This window comes from Typopeltis vanoorti, chromosome 15 (assembly GCF_054136105.1).
Source record: "Typopeltis vanoorti isolate ZY-2024b chromosome 15, IOZ_Tvanoo_1.0, whole genome shotgun sequence".
Taxonomy (NCBI): Eukaryota; Metazoa; Arthropoda; class Arachnida; order Uropygi; family Thelyphonidae; genus Typopeltis; species Typopeltis vanoorti.
Window position 1 is genome coordinate 24,499,712 of NC_143563.1, and position 18,347 is coordinate 24,518,058.

General features: G+C 33.0%; 1 protein-coding gene across 1 annotated transcript in view; it reads right to left on the reverse strand.

The window, feature by feature from the left end:
• The window catches only part of LOC150098511 (very low-density lipoprotein receptor-like), a 108,457-nt gene that overhangs the window by 59,191 nt on the left and 30,919 nt on the right, over positions 1 to 18,347 (reverse strand). The window contains exons 3-4 of the mRNA XM_090405667.1: positions 11,580 to 11,702; positions 2,917 to 3,042 (exon numbers count right to left, since the gene is read on the reverse strand). Coding sequence (XP_090261793.1) covers positions 2,917 to 3,042; positions 11,580 to 11,702 — 249 coding nt within the window. The remainder of the gene's footprint in view (positions 1 to 2,916; positions 3,043 to 11,579; positions 11,703 to 18,347) is intronic.

The following is an 18,347-nucleotide window of genomic DNA, read 5'->3' on the forward strand; positions in this document are numbered from 1 at the left end:
GAGGACTTTGGCAAGAACATAGAAAATAAATGTCAAGAAGGTGGCAAAATATTCTGGAGGTTGTTGAAGAAGCTTAGGAATGGAGGAAAGAGTGCTGTAAAAGGAGTTAGAGATGATAAAGGTGAAATGAAAATGGGAGAAAAAGATATCCTTGAAGTATGGAGTAATTACTTTGAAAATTTGCTAAATGAAACAAGCAGTGATGACAGCACAGTGATAAAAAACACTGACCAGGCATGCAGTCAGGCATACATATCCATTCTTGAAGTAGAAAAAACCATCAAAGACTTGAAATGTGGAAAGGCAACAGGAGTAGATGATATTCGACCAGAAATGCTGAAGTATGGTGGTATAAAAGTCTTACAGTGGCTGCACTGCATAGTTCAGAATGCCTGGACAGAGGGACAAATTCCCGATGATTGGAGTAGAGCTCTCATAGTACCCATATATAAAATGGGAAATAAAACAGAATTTGAGAATTACAGAGGTATATCCCTATTGAGTGTTCTTGGTAAGATATATGCAAGTACTTGAGAAACGGTTGAGAAGAATTGTGGAAGAAAAGCTTGGTGAAGAACAAGCTGGATTCGGGTCAAATAGAGGCTGTCAGGATCAGATCTTCACTTTTCTACAAATAGTTGAGAAAACACAGGAATATAACAAAGATCTGTATTTAAGTTTTGTAGATCTGGAAAAGGCATATGACAAGGTGCGAATAGAGAAGCTATTCAATATGGTACAGTTATATGGTGTCAATGGGGCATTATATCAAGCAATACTTAGTCTTTATTTGAGTTGTAAGTCAGCAGTTAGAAGTGAAGGAAGTACAGGAAGATGGTTTAATGTTAAATCTGGTGTGAGACAAGGATGTACATTATCCCCTCTGTTATTCATTATGTATATGGATCACATTATGAAGGAAAGTGGTATTAAACCTGATATCAAAATTGAAGATGTTAATGTATGTTCTTTGCTTTATGTGGATAATGTTATACTTCTAAATAAATCTGCTACTAATCTACAAGATTCACTGATTAAATTGAATAACTGTTGTAATAGATATGGTATGAAGGTCAGCAATAAAAAGACAAAGACAATGAAAATAGGCAGAATCATTGAAAATGTCAACTGTGTTGTGAATCGAGAACCTGTGGAACAAGTAAAACATTTCAGCTACTTAGGCACAATTTTTAGTGAAGATGGTAAATTAAATATGGAAATAGACAACAGAATCACTTAAACAGAATGGGCGAGGAGCGATTAGCAAAACAAGTGTTCTCTGCGAAGTTGGCAAGAAAATGACCCAGAGGAAGACCAAGATATAGGTTGATTGATATGGTACAAAGTGCCTTAGACGATAGAAATATAAGATCTGGTAATGTTGGAGTTTTGACAAGTAATAGACTAATTTGGAGTAAAATTGTAGATAGGAAGTTAGTAATGATGTAAATTTTTCATATAGTACTATCATATCCTGTATACCCCTTGAAGGTACATGGCAGGAATTTGATGATGAAATATAAATTTGTATAATAATTTTGCATACACTGAAGTCTTATCTAGCTTAGAAATTCATATGTTTAATTACTATAAAATCGTGATTAACTGAGAATACAGTAATCTTTCAATTAACTGAGAATGTTAGAATAACTGATTTGCTGGTCAGTTAAAAGAACTGGTTGGATAATGTAGCTCTAGAAGCTGAATGAAATAATATCCATGATTTATGGACCAATTTACAAAGTATTTGATTATTTGAAGATCAGAATTCAGAGATTATTGTACATATCCTAAAGAAAGAATATTTTTAGAAAGAAGTCAAATATTAAAACATTGATCATGTGAGCTAAGTATAACCTTCCCAGAGCATAATGGGAATGATACAACACATCTACATCGCTATTTGCAACTAACTTGGGAAAACCTACTGAATATAAAAGTTTTATTTGAAGTTAATAAGTTTTTATCATTTCAAAACACTGACATTAAACGTTGGCTAATTTGGCCCTACAAATGGCCTAAGACTTAAAACATCACCAAAATTTTTTGTGAGGATTCCAAAAACTAATTTCATAATAATCCAACCAAATACGTAGAGCTATTACACGCTTAGAGGTAGACAAATTGAGTGTAATTAGATATTTAAAAATTTTGCAAAAAATGCATTTAAAATAGTGAGATATTTGAAAAATGAGACAAAAGAGGCTTATATCTCAAATTTCTTTTGAGATATAAGCCTCTTTCTTTCTTCAATGAACAGGCAAACAAAAAATTAAAAAAAAAATAAATAATAATAAATCCTTTTCTGTGCAGAAACAATTTTCATTCAGAAATCAATTTTATGATGATTTATCACATAATCTGCATGATTTGCTTTTACGTTGCTAAACTTAAAATGAGTTCTAAACAAATCTGCAAGATCAATAGAATTCTAAAGTATGTCAAAGTGACAAGAAAGTGGGCTCCTTTGGGGTGTTTCATGAAAGAGCAAGGCAATTCATGCCAAAAACGATAGCAGAGTTTAGAAAAATTAAATATGGAAACCAACTTACATGAAATAAATTTTAACGTTGTAAGTTTCAAAAAGTGCCACTATAGTGTTATTAGGACTAAAATAGTCAATAAAATTCCCAATTATATAAAATCAGGAATAAAACTACTAAATTTATTTCACATAAGTTAGTTTTCATGTTTAATTTTTCTCAGTATGTCAACTTTAGTGATATTAAAGCAGCTGTTGATTTACTTAGTAAATCAACAGCAGTATGTTGATTTACTTAGTAAATCAACATACTGCTATCATTTCTGCAAACCTGTTTTATGCAAAGACCATCTTTTTCATTATTATAATTAATTAATTCAGTAATTTTTAAGACCAATAAACATCACATTAATTTTGTTTCTGCTTAAACTTACTGCAATCACTTGATTCATCAGAACCATCCATACAGTCTTCTTGGCCATCACAATGCCAAGTGATAGGAATGCAAACTCCACTAGGTGATTTGCAAGCAAACTGCTCAGGTGAACAGGTCTTATGTTCTGTAAATCAAAAGATTTCATATCACTAAGAATTTGCTTTTTTCCCCCCTTACAAATACATGATAAGATGCCCAGAATAGCTTCAAAAGTTATATCACACAACTTATCTTTTATTAAGTTATTTTTTTTAATGATTATAATAAAAATAAATAACAATATATTGGAGTTATCAAGTAGCATTATAATTAACATCACGTGCAAAATTATACAATGAAGTGAGTAACAGATTACCACTTCACATGTTTTGTTCATAAGGGACTAATATATCTGATATGATATCAAGATTCCTCCTAAGAGGGAGAATTCAAGATGAAGCTTAGAAAGATTTGCAAAGCATAGCAAGTTTCAGCATTCCTTCCACCCATCCCCCCCCCCCACACACAAAAGCCCTACAAGTATTAACAGCACTAACTGGCAATCAAGTCTGCTATTCTTGTTAGAAAGTCAGATATGCCTGTGTAGAAATGGCTGGTTACTAGTAAAGAAACATTGGGACCAGTTTGAAGAAAAATAACAGGGACATCAAACTTGTGGAAAGTTTTCCATAACTGTCAGAGTAGTTAGTGTCACACTAACTACTCTATAAAAATTAAAACACATCCAGAAACAAATTCTGGAGATATAAGTAGAAAGCAACTCCTTAAAAATCAGTGGTGGATGTACAAACTGAAAGAAATGCAACATTTTCTGATAGTCATCAACATCTGTGGCTTTAATGGAATTAAAACATTAAATGGACCTATTAGTCATAGTTTAAATCCTTTCAAATGAAAGAAGGGACAGCTTTTACTAACATAGATTACAAAATATTTCCTTCAATGAGCACTGATAGCTATCAATGCTGACCATTGATCTCCTCCCCTCGAACTAAGGAAATCAAAAGGAAAGCTTCAAGGGTAACTTGAAGGCAAATAAGTATGAAGACATACTTATTTGCATCTGAAATCAACAAATGAGAGGCTCTCAAATTGTTTAAATGAGATGTAGAAAGGCAGCATCAACCTGACAAGAAACTAAAGAATAATATCATTGCATAAAATGATAATACAATATCAAGTTACTGCTATTCACAAAACTAGGGAGTGTAACAAATTAAATTCAAGGTTATGTATAGATTTGTTTTTCCTTCAAATTCAGTATATCAATGCTTCTACCAACTCAAAAAAATAAAAAAGTGCCTAGGGCTGAAATCTAGATGTACAATAAGTCTTATTTCGAGTTTTTAATTAAATCATTTGACTTCTGTTTTAAGAATCAAACTTATATCTTATTGAGCCTGTCTTATTGAATTTGATCAACAATAAGGAGTATTATATGTAAGCACACAAAAGGTCAATGTTTATCTTTTTAAAACAGCATAAATTAAACCTTTTTAAATGTAGCTTTTAGGTTGTTTATTGAAAAGCCTCAATTTTTAGCTAATGTAAGAAAACAGTCCACCCATTATCAGAAATATTGTTAGTTTTTTGTGTGTGTGTGTGTGTGTGTGTGTGCGCGCGCGTGCAAGATCAATGACTTGAAATTATAAGTAAAAGACCAGTAGGAAAAAAAATTAAAAATAAATCTTGAAACCTTTTCATTCTCCAAAGGGAGAATCTTTTATCCTTAAATTTTTTGAAATTGGTAAGCAACTGGTCCCTACATCTCACTATTGCTGAGTTGATTGCATTCCCATGTCACATAACAGGCAATATTTCTAATCCTAACTAGTATTCTCATGAATGCAATTAAAAACCCAAGGTTCTGCTTGGAGGAAAAACTTACTTGCCTGTGCCAAAAATTAACTATAGAATTGGCTGGAAAACAAAGTTCTAGTCACCAGCTAGAATGCAACCTATAATGGGCTTCCTTCTGCAAAACTAGCATCATAGAAGTTAAGACGTTATATACTGGTCTGTAAAAATTTTCTAGATTTATATTCTCTAATAACTCAGTTTCTTAACACAAGATTAAACTAACTTTTTTTGCAACAAAATACAGCTGCTTCATATCTCCAATTAAAAAAAAAAAAAACACTTCTCTTTCTTTTATTACTTCACTTAAACTTAATTTGCTGAAAATCAAATCCATCCACCTTAGGATATATATTTCTTATAACACAAGAAAATCCTTAAGTCTTCAATTCAGTTCAGAAAGGAATAATTTCAACTTATCAGCAGCTGTTCTCAGTCTATTAGTGTTTCTGCTCTTTAAAAAAATTAATATAAAGAAATATTCTGGGAAAATAAATATTTCAACTTTAAGTTTTAATATTAATATCTCCAATTAACAGTCAAATTCTGCATATTCCATCACTGGAAATAAGCTAATTTCCAAAGTCTCCTGGATCTCTACTTTAGGTTGCCGTATCCCAATGCAACCACTTCTGTACATTCTAATAATATGACTTATAAACTGCTGAGAAAACTGATTGTACAATTTAAATTGTTTAATTAACAAGTGTCAATTAACATGCTTTTAAGAATTTATGTAACTGTTTCCAGAGATTAGTGAAACCAATTTTCAGCTCTTGTTTCAAATAAAAATGAACGAATGGTGTGTGGATTGAGCCAACAAATAAGTCCCCAAAAGTTTCTTATCTAGTAGTTGTAGGAAGCTTACACAACTTAATACAATGTATTTTAATCAATATAGATTCATAGTGCATAACACATGCATCGTAAGGAGTAACACTATAAATACTTACAAATAATGGTGCAACAGATAATTTCCATTTCATGTTGGACCAATAGGTATACAAATTAGTTGAAATTAAGGCCTAAATTTGCAAATCTTCTTAAAAATACTGTCATATTTTTCAAGAAATTGTAAACGTTCATAATTTCAATTCTAGTAATAAATTAAACAAAGCTGATGAGTGAAGGAGTCAAAAGAACATTGTTACAATTAAGTAAATCTGTTAGGAATTATCATAAATTAGTTTTCCACATAATTCAACATTCAAAGATAAGAACATTAAGATATCTGAATGTCTTTTCAGTGGGCTAAGTACAGTAGGCCTCCCCAGTATCTGCAGCTTCACTTATCCATGGTTTGAAAAAGTGCATGAAATGGTCGGGTGTAGCGTACACGCAGGCTGAAAACTTGTCAAAACACTTGTTTTGCTAGGTGCATTGACTTAAATGGGCGTGTTTGTTCATGTTCAGTTTTACTCGAATTGTTGAAGAAAGCAGTCAATTGCAATTAAAAATTGCATTTAAATTCAAGCAAATAAATTGTGAAAAATTTTAAAATGGCTTCAAAACCGAAGAGAAGACATGAAGTGCTCAGTATTAGTGAAAAATGAAAGATTATCAATATGATTGAAGTAGAAAAAAGTCAGTTGCAACCGTTACCAAGATCTATAATAAAAATGAATCTTCGATAGGTGAAGTGTTGAAGAACAAAGAAATAATTCATGCCAGTCTTTCCATTGTGCCCAAATCTGCAAAAGTTATGGGTACAGTGCATGATAAGGCGCTACTCAAGATAGAGAAAGCTTTGAATTTGTGGGTAGACCACATGACAAGAAAAAGGATTCTTATTGACGGTAACACATTATGACAAAAAGCAAGGGCTGGTTGCACAGACTGAAAACTAAGTTTAATCTAAAAAACATAAAAATTACAGGAGAATCTGCATCAGCTGATGAGAAAGCTGCTGCATTGTTCTGAGCAGAATTGAAACAATTATTGTAGAGAAAGATTATCATTCTAAGCAAGTTTTTAATTGTAATGAAACTAGCCTCATTTGGAAGAAAATGCCCCGATGCATCTACATCCATAAAACTGTGAAGCAAGCACAAGGCTTTAAAGCATTTAAGGACATATTGATGCAGATACTTTGTGGCAGTGCAGCTGGTCATAAAATTAAACCTGGCCTTGTTTACTGAGCAAAGAATCCACATGCCCTTAAAAACAAAAGTTGTCTGCCTGTTTTTTGACAATCAAATCCGAAAGTGTATGCAAAGCAGGAGCCCTGCTTTTCCGAAAATGGAAAAGCAGGGCTCCTGGAAGTTAGTAACATTTATGGAAATTTTAAATGGAAGAATATCTTGTTAATTAATTAATTAAATCAAATATGAAAACTATTTATGCACATAAATAAACAAGTATGCTCTTTAGCATCAATTTAAGTAAAGGGAAAAAATAAATATGTGTTTGTATGTACATGACATTATTTTATTATGTAAGTATACATTATCATATAAATACGCCAAAACAATGATTTATTTAATAATATAAATAAATAATATAATATAAAAAATATATCCATTTTTTATTATAAAGAATGAAATATATGTATAACAACTTATAAGATTTAAAAGAAATCTTAATATATTAAATTTTATTTAACCTAATGCGCTTATCAATAAAATCATTTATAACGCTATCAAAATTCAAATTTTTTTGCAATTCCATGCTCTATAGTTATTATTGCCAGGGACGACAAACGTTCTTGAGACATAGAAGATCGCAAATAGGTTTTTATTAATTTTAATTTGGAAAATGACTTTTCTGCTGATGCAACCGTAACTAGAGTGGTCAATAATATTTTAAATATCGTAGTAATATTTGGATAAATATCCAACAAATTATTTGCAATTATGAATTTTAAAATATTAACGGGTGCATCTTCTGGAACAATATTTCTAAAAATAATTCATTGCAAAATTCAGATCCATCAATATCTGTATTTAATTTTTGATACAGTTATTTGCAGCAAAATTTTCTTTTTAGTTAATTTTCTGTCATTTTTCTTATTAATTTCATATCATAAAGAAATCCAAATGATTTTTTGTGAATTTGATACAATTCAAATCCTTTTTTGACAGATTGCAGACCAGTATCCAAAATGCAAAAAAGAAATTTATCCTAAAATTATCTTTCTTATCACCTATGTGTGAATCATCAGGCGTTTCATAATCAAAAAATACTTTTCTTCGACGTCCTCGACTTTCTTTAAATTTAATTTCTATTTCTAATAGCTTTGACAGTTCTTTAGCAATCTCAAAACAGCTATCAACTCCAGATTTTCTCTGCTCTTCAAAGTACTGCACTAACTCTTTAATATGCTTAGTCACTACGTCTATGGGAATTTTTGCATTTTGTAATACTTTACTTACTAAATTAACTTTTGATAAAAGCTCATACCAAATTACAAGGCTTAGTATAAACTCAAATGAATCTATTTGTTCATATATTGAAACCACTTCAACTTTGATAGTATTATCTGATGCAGTTTTAGATAATTCTTTTAGTGCATTTAAAAATTCTGGAATTTGAAAACGTACAGCTCTAACTGATTCTATTCTACATTCCCATCTTGTATCACATAACGGTTTTGGAGTTAATTGTTTAACAAATTTCTTTAATATGTCCCAAGGTGAAGTTGAGGCAGCAAATAATGCATATATTTTTTGTATAACATTAAAAAAAATTATTGCTATAATTGATGATTTTGCGACATCTCCTAAAATCAAATTTAAATTATGACAAGCATAAGGAATATAAAATGCCTTTTCATTTTCATTTAAAATGTAAGCATGGACTTCCTTATATACTCCTTTCATATTCGCTCTGTTATCATAACCCTTGCCCTCTACAATCTGACAATTTAAGATTTAATTTATTCAAAAGTGATTTTATATTTTCATATATACCAGTAGTTTCATTAGTTGTTAAAAACATCAAAAAGTGTTCACAAATTTCAATATCTGCTTCAAATATATGTAAAAATCTAAAAATTACTGAAATTTGCTCCTGATGACTAGCATCAGGAGTAGAATCGAGAATTATTGAATAGTACTTTGCCTGTCGTATCATTTTTACAATATTTTGTTGAATTTTGGTTCCCACATCAACAATTAATTCATTTTGCACAATGGGTGATAGATATGAATTTTGATTATTATCTATAATTTTTTTTCCTGAACATTGCATTAAATGATCTTTTAAAAGTGGATCAAATTCTGCAATTAATTCTATGATTCCTAAAAAATTACCATTATGGGCTGTGTACAAAGTATCAAAATTACCTCTAAAAGCTAAATTATGTTCAGATAAATAAAGAATTGCTGCTACTATTCGTCTTAAAACATTTCTTAACCGTTCTGATTCAAATTTTATGAAATTTGATTTGCCTGATCAATTGTATTGTGATTTTTTAAATTGCATTCCATTTGTGTCCAGGAATACATGCATTTCATGTGCACTGGATTTCGTTTTCGTGCGACTTTAATCTTTCACTTACATGTCACCAGTCAGAAAAGTCATTATTAGATAAAAATTTATCATCAGAAGAAAATAATTTGCAACAAAAACAAAAAAATAGACAAAGCCATCTTCTGTTTTTCTTCTCTCCATTTGCAATTGTCCTAACATAGTGAGCTGTGGAAAAACATCTTTTGGAAAATCATTTTCAGTCAGAGGAGATGGTGGACCATGTTGTACAATTTGTGTTAGTGTTGTGTTGTTCAAAATTTTGAGCCATGTTGCTGGATCATTAATAGTAAATAGTTCACCTTCCTCTGGTGTCTCAGTTTTAGGATCTTCAATACTCATTGTTTGACCAAACGCATCATGTTCTCCGCTTCCTTTGATCTCAAAAACGCGATGCAGTGCCAACGAAAGAACGACACGCCGTCATTAGTATAATTTTAATGTATTTTCATGAAAAACTCAGTGTTTATTTTACCAAGAAAATACATAAAAATATTTTGCTTACTATAACAATAGTTGGCTATAAAATTATATACATATATTTTTCAATATAAGAATATTTTTATATATTCAATATTAATTTATATAATAATTTTAAAAAATTATTTGATTTTCTTTTTTCAATTGGCGCTGGGCCCTGTGCCACTGCACAGTTCGCACACCCATGAATACGGGCCTGAGCGTGGGTCACGCCCATGTTATTTACGGAATGGTTCCATCGATGTTTTATTCTGGAGGTGAAAAAAATACTTGGAGAGGGAAGGATTACCATTTAAAGTTTTATTGATAATAAATAACACTCCAGGGCACCCTGACTCGCTAGTCACCGAAGATGAAAATGTTCAAGTGGTTTTCTTCCCACCTAATACAACCTCATTGCTTCAGTCACTAGATCAAGGTATCATTAGATGCTTCAAAGGCTCATACGTTCGGCAGGTTTTCGATATGATTCATGCAATGGTTGAGGATTCTGCTGATGTTGGAGTCATGGAATGCTGGAAATCATTCACAACTGCAGATGCAATTGTATTCATCAAGAGACTAACTGAAACCAGAAACGGTAACTGTATGCAAGAAGAATTTGTGGAGTGATGCCGTTCATAATTCCCAGGACACCCCTGATATTAACTCACAGATAACAATAATTAACACAGCACGGAAAATAGGTTGAGAGGGATTTGACGATATGACAGAAGAATTGAAGGATTACATAGATGGACATAGTGAGGTGTTCACTAACGAGGAGTTGAAAGATCTTGCCAAATCTTCTACAGAAGAAGATAATGAGAATGAAAGTGAACAAGAACCACCAGCATGGACACTCAAAAAATTTGTCACGATATTCCGAACAGCTCAAACATTAAAGGAACAGATAATGGATTATGATTCAATAATGGGGTGCAGCATAAAAATTACTTGCACAATAACAGAAGCTTTGGAACCTTTGCAGAACTTGTTTACTGAATTGAAGAGACAAAATCGGCAGCTTCAAATAACAAAGCTTCTACTATCGATGATCCTTAGCCGTCCACATCATTTGTTCAGTAGGCAAGCAAGCAGCCGACTGCCAAAGATTCAGAAGATGAATAAATATGTAGCTGAACACAACGAGGTGTTCTGATCTCAGTTGATTCCTCCTAATAAGAATAAAAATGTTAAGATTTTATTAACAATTACATTTTCATTAGCATATTTTCTCATTTCGTTCTACATAAATATTATGTGGGTTAAATTGTATGTCTAAAGACGAAGTTTTGTTGAATGAGGCAAATTTTTTTGTTTTGCCACTTCACCCGTACTCAGGGGTACGTTCTACTGCATTTGGGCACACATTCCATTGCTCCTTGTAAATTCTAAAGACTTAAAAATTGTTTCATGATAATTTTAAATAAATATGTAATATTATTATCGAGGAGCAATGGAATGTGTGCCCAAATGCGGTAGATAGCATCCCTGGATAGTACGGGTGAAGTGGTAGTCTAGAAATTACCTCATTTAATAAAAAAATAACTTTTTATTATTTATTTATTTAGCCATACAATTTAGTGTATACATTATATATTAACTACATAACGTATTCACTAAAGAACAATCCAGTCCTAGCATGTGAGACTGTCAATTTACTAATATTTTCTGCTTCAATTTTCCTATATATGTGCAAAAATCTAGGTCTCACTAGTGGTTTGCTACTATCCATGGAAGACAATGGAACCAAACTCCTGTGGATATGGGAGGGGGCTACTGTACTATAACTCACGTTTAAATCATTATGTACAATTCCCATTATATTTAAATTCCTTATAATAGTTGAAATTTAACTGAAAGATAAATAATTACCACAAATGTCATTATTCTCATCTGAATTATCTCCACAATCATTTTCATTATCACACTGCCACCTGTTTGGTACACACTTGCCATTGCCACATTGGAATTCTGTATTTGAACATGTTCTGGCCTCTGAAACAAAATAATACATTTTACATTAAAGATTGACTTAAAAAGGTTCTCTAGACAGGTATTAGTAAAAAAAACAGGATTACTTTAATATTAGTATTTAGATTTTTAAATTGACAGTTTCCATAAAAAGGAGTCATTTGCCATGGCATGCATATTAAGAATAAATAATTTTATAAACTGGAGTAGAAAGGATGTTATATTCCAAGAGACAAAATATGCATTTCCATTTCATTTGCTGGATGAACACACACATGGGGTGCTTAAGGGTCAAAGCAATATAACTGAGGAGACCTCCACATAGCCTTTCAAGGAATGCAGAAACCGATCAAGGCTTCTGACCTAGTGTCCAATCCTCACCTTCTCGTGGTACCTGGATACTGAACAAACGAGGATGGGCTGGCAACTTGGGATTTAGCCGACCAAAATAAAAAATGATTCTATAACATGACAGAATTTCATGCTGGCTGGGGCATCACCCAGTTAAACAAGGGCCCCCAACAGTTAATAAATAACATGTAAGCCAACAATGGAAAGTTCTTGTCTTCTTTCCATCATTAAAAAGTTAATGGAATCTAATAATTACCACCCTAATCAAATCCAACAGATAATTGAATCTTATGTTCCAATACCTAAGGTTTCTTCAACAGTCTGCAGAGTTCCAATTCCCTACAGTCCAGGAATCTCAGAACCTCTAGGTAGAATTTTAAAAGGATACCAACTGATTCCCACGTATATTCCTATCAACAAAATTTCTTCCTTATTGCCTTCTACAAAAGATAAACTGTCATCTCTATCTTTGGCTGATGTTTACCAAATACCATGTGAATGCAATGTTTCTTATTTTGGACAAACTGGCCATTCTGTAGAAAAAAGAATTAAAGAACATCAATATTATATTGATTACAACAAACCTCAGAAGTCTGGTCTAGCACAACACAGTATTAACACTACCCATACTATCCAGTGGATAAAGCCATTCTCCTCCATAGATGCAGGTTCAAATATGAATGCCTCTTCAAAGAAAGTTGTGAAGCTATTTTACACTGACCGAATTTAAATCGAAATGATTGCCTCTCTCTCTCGAAGATCTGGGAGACTTATTTTATGCAATCATTAAAAAACCAATTATCATAAATATTAATTATTTATTAATTTCTTTCATTTCCTAGCTCGCAACAACATTGTGTTTTAATAGGCGATCCACCAAAAGGTTCATTACTTGTATTCCATTCCTATCTGTTTGTAACACTGAAGATACTATTAGTTTTAGTATGAAATATTAAAGTTATTACTGTGGACTTGCATGTTATTTATTAATTATTATACTATGCCACAGGTACCTCTAAAAATAAGGCCCCAAACGTTGGGGCAACCCACCCCAAATCAACATCAGAGTTCAGGATCGATACTATCAACATAAGAAGCCTGAATGGCAAAGAAATGAAGCTGACTGAGGAATTGGATAAAGTACCAAAGTGACATAATAGGGGTGACTGAAACAAAAAAAAAGGCAAAAATTGGCGAGATCTTTCTGAGCAATAAATATAAAATGTTATATTCAGGCAATGACAATGAAGGAAAAGAAGGACTAGCCATAGTATTCAACTAAATACAAGGCTAATCTTGAATGGCAGGCGGTCTCAAGTAGAGTGATGTGAGCAAATATAAGAATGAGAAAACTAGACAATGCTACTTATTTGTGCCTATGGTCCCACAGAAGGTTCTACTAAAGGTAGAAGTGGAGGAATTTTTTGAGGCTTTAGAAAAAGCAACTGACACAATGAAAAGTGAAAAGTTGGTCCTTGTTGGGGTTCTAAATAGCTGAGTAGGAAATGATTGTCAGACATACAAAAATATTTTGGGAAAATTTGGAGAAAAGAGCAAAGCTAATAATAATGGTAAATAAATGTTGGATTTCTGCTCAGGAAGAGGACTGGTGATTACTAACACGATTTTCCAACATAAAAATGTTGGAAAATGATGTTAGTAAAATGCACAAATACACATGGAGAGAAGAGGCAAATAATATGAAAAGTCTCATTGACTATGTTATTGTTGATAGTGATGTTTTCTCTCTGGTGCAGGACACTAGAATGTACAGAGAATTTGAAATTGCAAGTGATCACCATTTAGTCTTGAGAAGAATAAAGTTGAATCTCATACTGAAAAGAATAACATGTAAAAAAAAAGGTTTTAAAGCAAATAAAAGATGAGCAGCTCTCAGATGTGAACTGTAGACTAAAATACACAAACATAATTGAAGAAAAAATCAAACAATTTGAGAATAGGAACCAAACCCTGAAGAAAACAGATTCAGCCACAGAGGCATATGGTGAGGTTGTCTGTAAGGATAGAAAAATTAGAACTCCATGGTGGACAAATGAAGTTAAAGAGCAGTGAAAGAAAAGAAGAAAGCATATCAAGAGTTCCTGGCAAATAAGTCAAGCTTGTGCTCTTAGAGAATACAGAGACAAGTGTAAGAAAGCTAAACACTGTAAAACTAGCTAAACAAAAGTCATGGGAGGACTTTGGCAATAATATAGAAAATAAATATCAAGAAGGTGGCAAGATATTCTGGAGGTTGTTGAAGAAGCAGAAATGGAGGAAAGAGTGCTGTTAAAGGAATTAGAGATGATAAAGGTGACATGAAAACAGGAGAAAAAGATATCCTTGAAGTATAGAGTAATTACTTTGAAAAATTGCTAAATGAAACAAGCAGTGATGACAACACAGTGGTAAAAACACTGACCAGACATGCAGTCAGGAATGTATTTCCATACTTGAAGTAGAAAAAGCCATCAAAATCCTGAATTGCAGAAAGGTAGCAGAAGTCGATGATATTCGATCAGAAATGCTCAAGTATGGAGGTATAAAAGTCTTACAGTGGCTGCACTGCATAGTTCAGAATGCCTGGACAGAGGGACGAATTCCTGATGATTGGAGTAGAGCTCTCATAGTACCCATATATAAAAAGGGAAATAAAATTGAATGCGAGAATTACAGAGGTATTTCCGTACTCAGCGTTCCTGGTAAGATATATGCAAGCATACTTGAGAAATGGTTGAGAAGAATTGTGGAAGAAAAGCTTGGTGAAGAACAAGCTGGATTCGGGCCAAATAGAGGCTGTCAGGATCAGATCTTCACTTTACGACAAATAGTGGAAAAATCATGGGAATATAACAAAAGATCTGTATTTAACTTTTGTTTTGAAAAAGGCATATGACAAGGTGTGAATAGAGAAGCTATTCAATACGGTGCAGTTATTTGGTGTCAATGGGGCATTATATCAAGCAATACTTAGTCTTTATTTGAGTTGTAAGTCAGCAGTTAGAACTGAAGGAAGTATAGGAAGGTGGTTTAATGTTAAATCTGGCATCAGACAAGGATGTACATTATCTCCTCTGTTATTCATTATCTATATGGATTACATTATGAAGGAAAGTGATATTAAACATGATATCAAAATTGGAGATGTTAATGTCAGCTCTTTGCTTTATGCGGATGATGTTATACTTCTAAATAAATCCGCTACAAGATTCCATGACTAAATTGAATAACTGTTGTAGTAGATAAGGTATGAAGGTCAGTATTAAAAAGACAAAGACAATGAAAATAAGCAGAAACATTGAAAATATCAACTGCATTGTGAATGGAGAACCTATAGAACAAGTAAAACATTTCAGTTGTGGCATTATTTTTAGTGAAGACAGTAAATTAAATATGGAAATAGACAACTGAATCAACAAACCGCCCTCACTACTGAGCTTAACCACATACACAGAACTTTCCTCTCCAATGGCTACAGCGATCACAGTATCAAAAAAATAATCAATTCCACCCCCATTCCCCGTCCCTCTCATCAACAAGAATTTAAAAATGCCATCACCATACCCTACATCTGTGGCACTTCGGAAAAAATAGCTAAGATACTAAAAAAGTATAACCTACACACAGCATATAAGCCCTACCGCAAACTGGCTACCCTTATCCATTCTACGAAAGATCAGCTCCCTCCTCTCTCTCTGCCTGGAGTTTACAAAGTACCCTGTTCCTGTAAGCTTGCGTACTTTGGACAGACAGGCAGATCAGCATCCATCCGCCTAGAGGAACACAAGTCGTACATCGTTAAACACAACTATGGCCATTCAGGCTTGGCTGACCATGTTTTGGACACCACCCACAGAGTATCATGGAAAAAAACCACCATGCGCCACCACAGCAAATTCAAGAAAGAGAGACTTTTCTTAGAAGCAGCAGCAGCTCTCAAAAACCAACCAAATCTTAACAAATACGGTTGCATTAAGCTTCCGAAGATTTGGGAAACAGTCATCGCCAGAGGTCCCACCTTACATTCCAGGCCACCTACAACTGCCCTTAGAGGGCGCTCCACCTAGATAGGACTTTATTGTCACCCACGTGGTTGGGCTTAGTATTGTAAGTTTTTGTGTGCATGTTACATTAATTGTCTTTGTAATCCCCGTAGATGTCCTAGTGACTAGGACGAAATATAGGAAGTATTAAATTCTATTTTAATTCTTTGTGAGTGCTGTAAAAAGTCCATTAACTCCAACATAATGAATCAACAAAGTTAGTATGGTAGGTAGTCAACTGAATAAATTTATATGGAATTAGAGAGAAATTAGTCAAAACACTAAATTAACTGTATACAAGACAGTATTCAAGCCAATATATCAGAAAGTTGACACACAGACAAATAATCAAAAAGGTGCTCACTTCCTCTAGCATGAGAACTACGGAAACACCTCCCCACCCCACCCCACCAATGGTTAATTCTAAAAGAGCAATAATGCATACCAAAAAGATATTTGCAAGCTTACTACTGAAAACTGACAATGACCTATCTCTATAAATAAAATTCATCTTTATTTATTTTATTGTAACTGCAACCAAGTATAAATATAGTCCTATAAATTAAGATTAAAGAAATTTATTTAAGACCAGAATAGAAAGAAAAATTTTAAAACTAACCTTGGGGGGGGGGGGAATTAAATGAATGAATTTTCTTAAATTCCATCAAGCTAGGAGTCACTGTATTTTGAATCTTTTTGTTAATGTTAGATCAAGTTATTATTAAAAACATTGAAATATATTATATCAGTGGTGTCGTGAAAGTTAAGAGTGCATATTGCATCAGCACTCATCTTAATTGGTCCAATGCAATTAATTGTATGATAACTCTGAATACTTAATTTATCAATTAATATAATTTTAAATATGGAAAGCATAAAGATCAAATGAACAATAGCTATGCTTCACGTGAGAAGCACAAATGGTTTATACACTTTGTGGCGAGATTAGATTATCAATTGCAAATACTTGTAATACACAGATAATTTGAATTTTGATACCATCTTTAATTACAGCCATATAATATGCACAGAAACCAGAAAAAGCAATCACTTGGGAAATTATTTTTCCAGACTGAACCTAAGAAAGGCTGAAATAACTCATTTTACTTATTTATACACAAGTTCCAATCTCCTTCGACCATAATCAATCATAAAATCCACAAAAACTTCGGAAGAAAACAGGACGTTCAGTAGATTGTCAACACTGTTTTCCATTATAAATATGGGCTGTTAATGCAAATGTGATGCAATGTTTACATGTTGAAGTGTCCTCTTAATGAAGCATTAATATACTATGTTTAAGTGAAGCCAGGAAACAGTTAGGGGAGTCTTTAATGGGAATAAATGCAGAAATATAATATCAGTGATATTGCTATTCCATGAATGTGCACTGCATACCCTGAATATTCACCCCTGATTTTTTATATATAATTATATAAGACCAGCTGAAGACTAAAAATTACTACCTCAAATAGTGGTAGTCTCACACCTCCTAAAAATGCATTCCCCAACAACCATGCCACAGCATGATTTGCACCCACTCTCTACTCAGCCAATTAAACTCCATATGACCAAACATAAGCTTATTAGGTAATTAGATCCCTATGTGATGGATAATTTTTACTGAGTGAAAACTGCTGCCCTAAGTACTAAAGGAGCACTGTAAGTGGCTATTACCATGTTTAGTTTCCTAAGTAAGACCTCAGCTTTATTTCCCTTCATCCCACATACACAAATGACTCTACAAGAGCATGCCCAATACACCATCATTAAACTGGGGAAGCAGCATATCCTCCATTTAAGGGTATAGTAATAAAACTCCCACTGGCCAAACTGAATGATGTCAGGAAGCCTCCTGACCAACTAGCTAACAAAGTAATTGCTAGCCTGTAACTGGAGAGAGATTCCAAGCATAGCAGTATATAAAGCCACTGGGAGGGCATGGATAAGAGATGTGAGACATGGTCACAAGTTTTTCATCCCTTTCATTAAAGATACAAGTTATTCTGGGAGTGACTGGATAGGTTTCATTGAAATGTGGTATTACAATCCTCACAAAACTTCTAGCCTTTCAAATATTTATTTTAATTTGACCTTGAGGCAAGTCGAGAATGTCTTGAAAATCATTATCATCTGAGACCTCTAGGGAGTAAAGGACTCAATGAGGGAGGCTATACATTACCCAAACCAGGGTGGCTGTCATATCTTCCCTTAAACTCATTCACACAAAATGCACTCATTACATAATGATCTATAAAGGCAAACTATTCCACTC